Source organism: Etheostoma spectabile, chromosome 7 (assembly GCF_008692095.1).
Source record: "Etheostoma spectabile isolate EspeVRDwgs_2016 chromosome 7, UIUC_Espe_1.0, whole genome shotgun sequence".
Classification (NCBI taxonomy): Eukaryota; Metazoa; Chordata; class Actinopteri; order Perciformes; family Percidae; genus Etheostoma; species Etheostoma spectabile.
In genome coordinates this window covers 21,586,997-21,588,133 of record NC_045739.1, presented here as the reverse complement: position 1 = coordinate 21,588,133, position 1,137 = coordinate 21,586,997, and the positions used below count along the sequence as shown (strand labels likewise).

The window sequence follows — 1,137 nt, the reverse complement described above, 5'->3', positions numbered from 1 at the left end:
ACACACACACACACACACACACACACACACACACACACACACACATTTATCACCCAATACCCCTTGAAACCATAACAATATAAACAGGAATTTCAGTACGAATAGATACAGTATAAAATATCATACATGAATAACTGTATACAGTAAATATAATAAACAATATACAAATTATCATACACATGACAACAGGACATTCTCACAGTCTCATTTATACCATGGGACAAAAAAAAAAGCTTTTACACCATGGATTATGCATTTTCATAATTCTTGAGGCAGTTAAGGTTAGAAAGACAAATCAAATAGGTAGAAATGTAACACATATGGCTAAACTACTCGGTGTGATACAGTGCATGAATACATAAACATAGTAATAAAAGGTTTCAGTGCGAATATGGTGTATAAGACAGCACTTGACTGATCTCAATGAGAAAATACTTTCCTTTATGATGCTATCTGTTCATCAAAACACTATTCTACATTAGAAAGCTTCCTACATAATCGTAGTTCTTTTCTCAGCGATTCTTTTTTATGTCAAAGAACTTTGTAACAAAAGGACTGAGAGAGACCCTTCCTGTCTCGTTTTCCTTTTCCCACACATGATGCGATGACACATGTGAAGCTTCTGCGTCAGTCAGTGGCAAGATCAACACACCAAACCTCTTCAGTGCGGCTTTTTGTTTTTTTAGCTCCAATGCCAGTGTGTCATTCAGCTCCAAAGGAACCATAGTCATTTCAAACAGACGCCAGTCGCCTTACCGTCGCTGCCTGCTCGTTAATATCCACTCAAGGTTGGTAGCCATAATAAGGGTCTTCTGGAAAAGGAGAGCACAAACAAAAACAGTCAACAACCAAGACCATTTTCATACTGTAGTTTGCAATGTTGGCAACATTGGCAATTTTAGACCCTGTTTAGGGGGGCTCGAGCCCCCCTAAAAAATATCATAAAAACAATTACTTCATTTTTTTAAATCAATTTTAGTGCTTCAAGTTAGAGTTTGCAAACTTGTCTGTTAATGACAGAGTACAAACAATTACAGGTTTATTAATAATGATAATAATAATAATAATAGTAATAATGTATACTTTATACTGTATTAATCCCGCAATGTTTTCACTCTGTTGTTATTACACACAGGC

General features: G+C 35.7%; 1 protein-coding gene across 2 annotated transcripts in view; it reads right to left on the bottom strand.

Annotated features, from left to right (window-relative positions):
- Positions 1-267: 267 nt before the first annotated feature.
- Positions 268-1,137, bottom strand: part of LOC116692306 (collagen alpha-1(XX) chain) — a 39,304-nt gene continuing 38,434 nt past the window's right edge. Inside the window, exon 42 of one of the 2 annotated variants that reach the window (XM_032520484.1) lies at positions 268-812. In XM_032520484.1, the coding sequence (XP_032376375.1) occupies positions 784-812 (29 nt within the window). In that variant the 3' untranslated portion in view covers positions 268-783. The remainder of the gene's footprint in view (positions 813-1,137) is intronic. The other variant, XM_032520485.1, reaches the window with a different exon arrangement.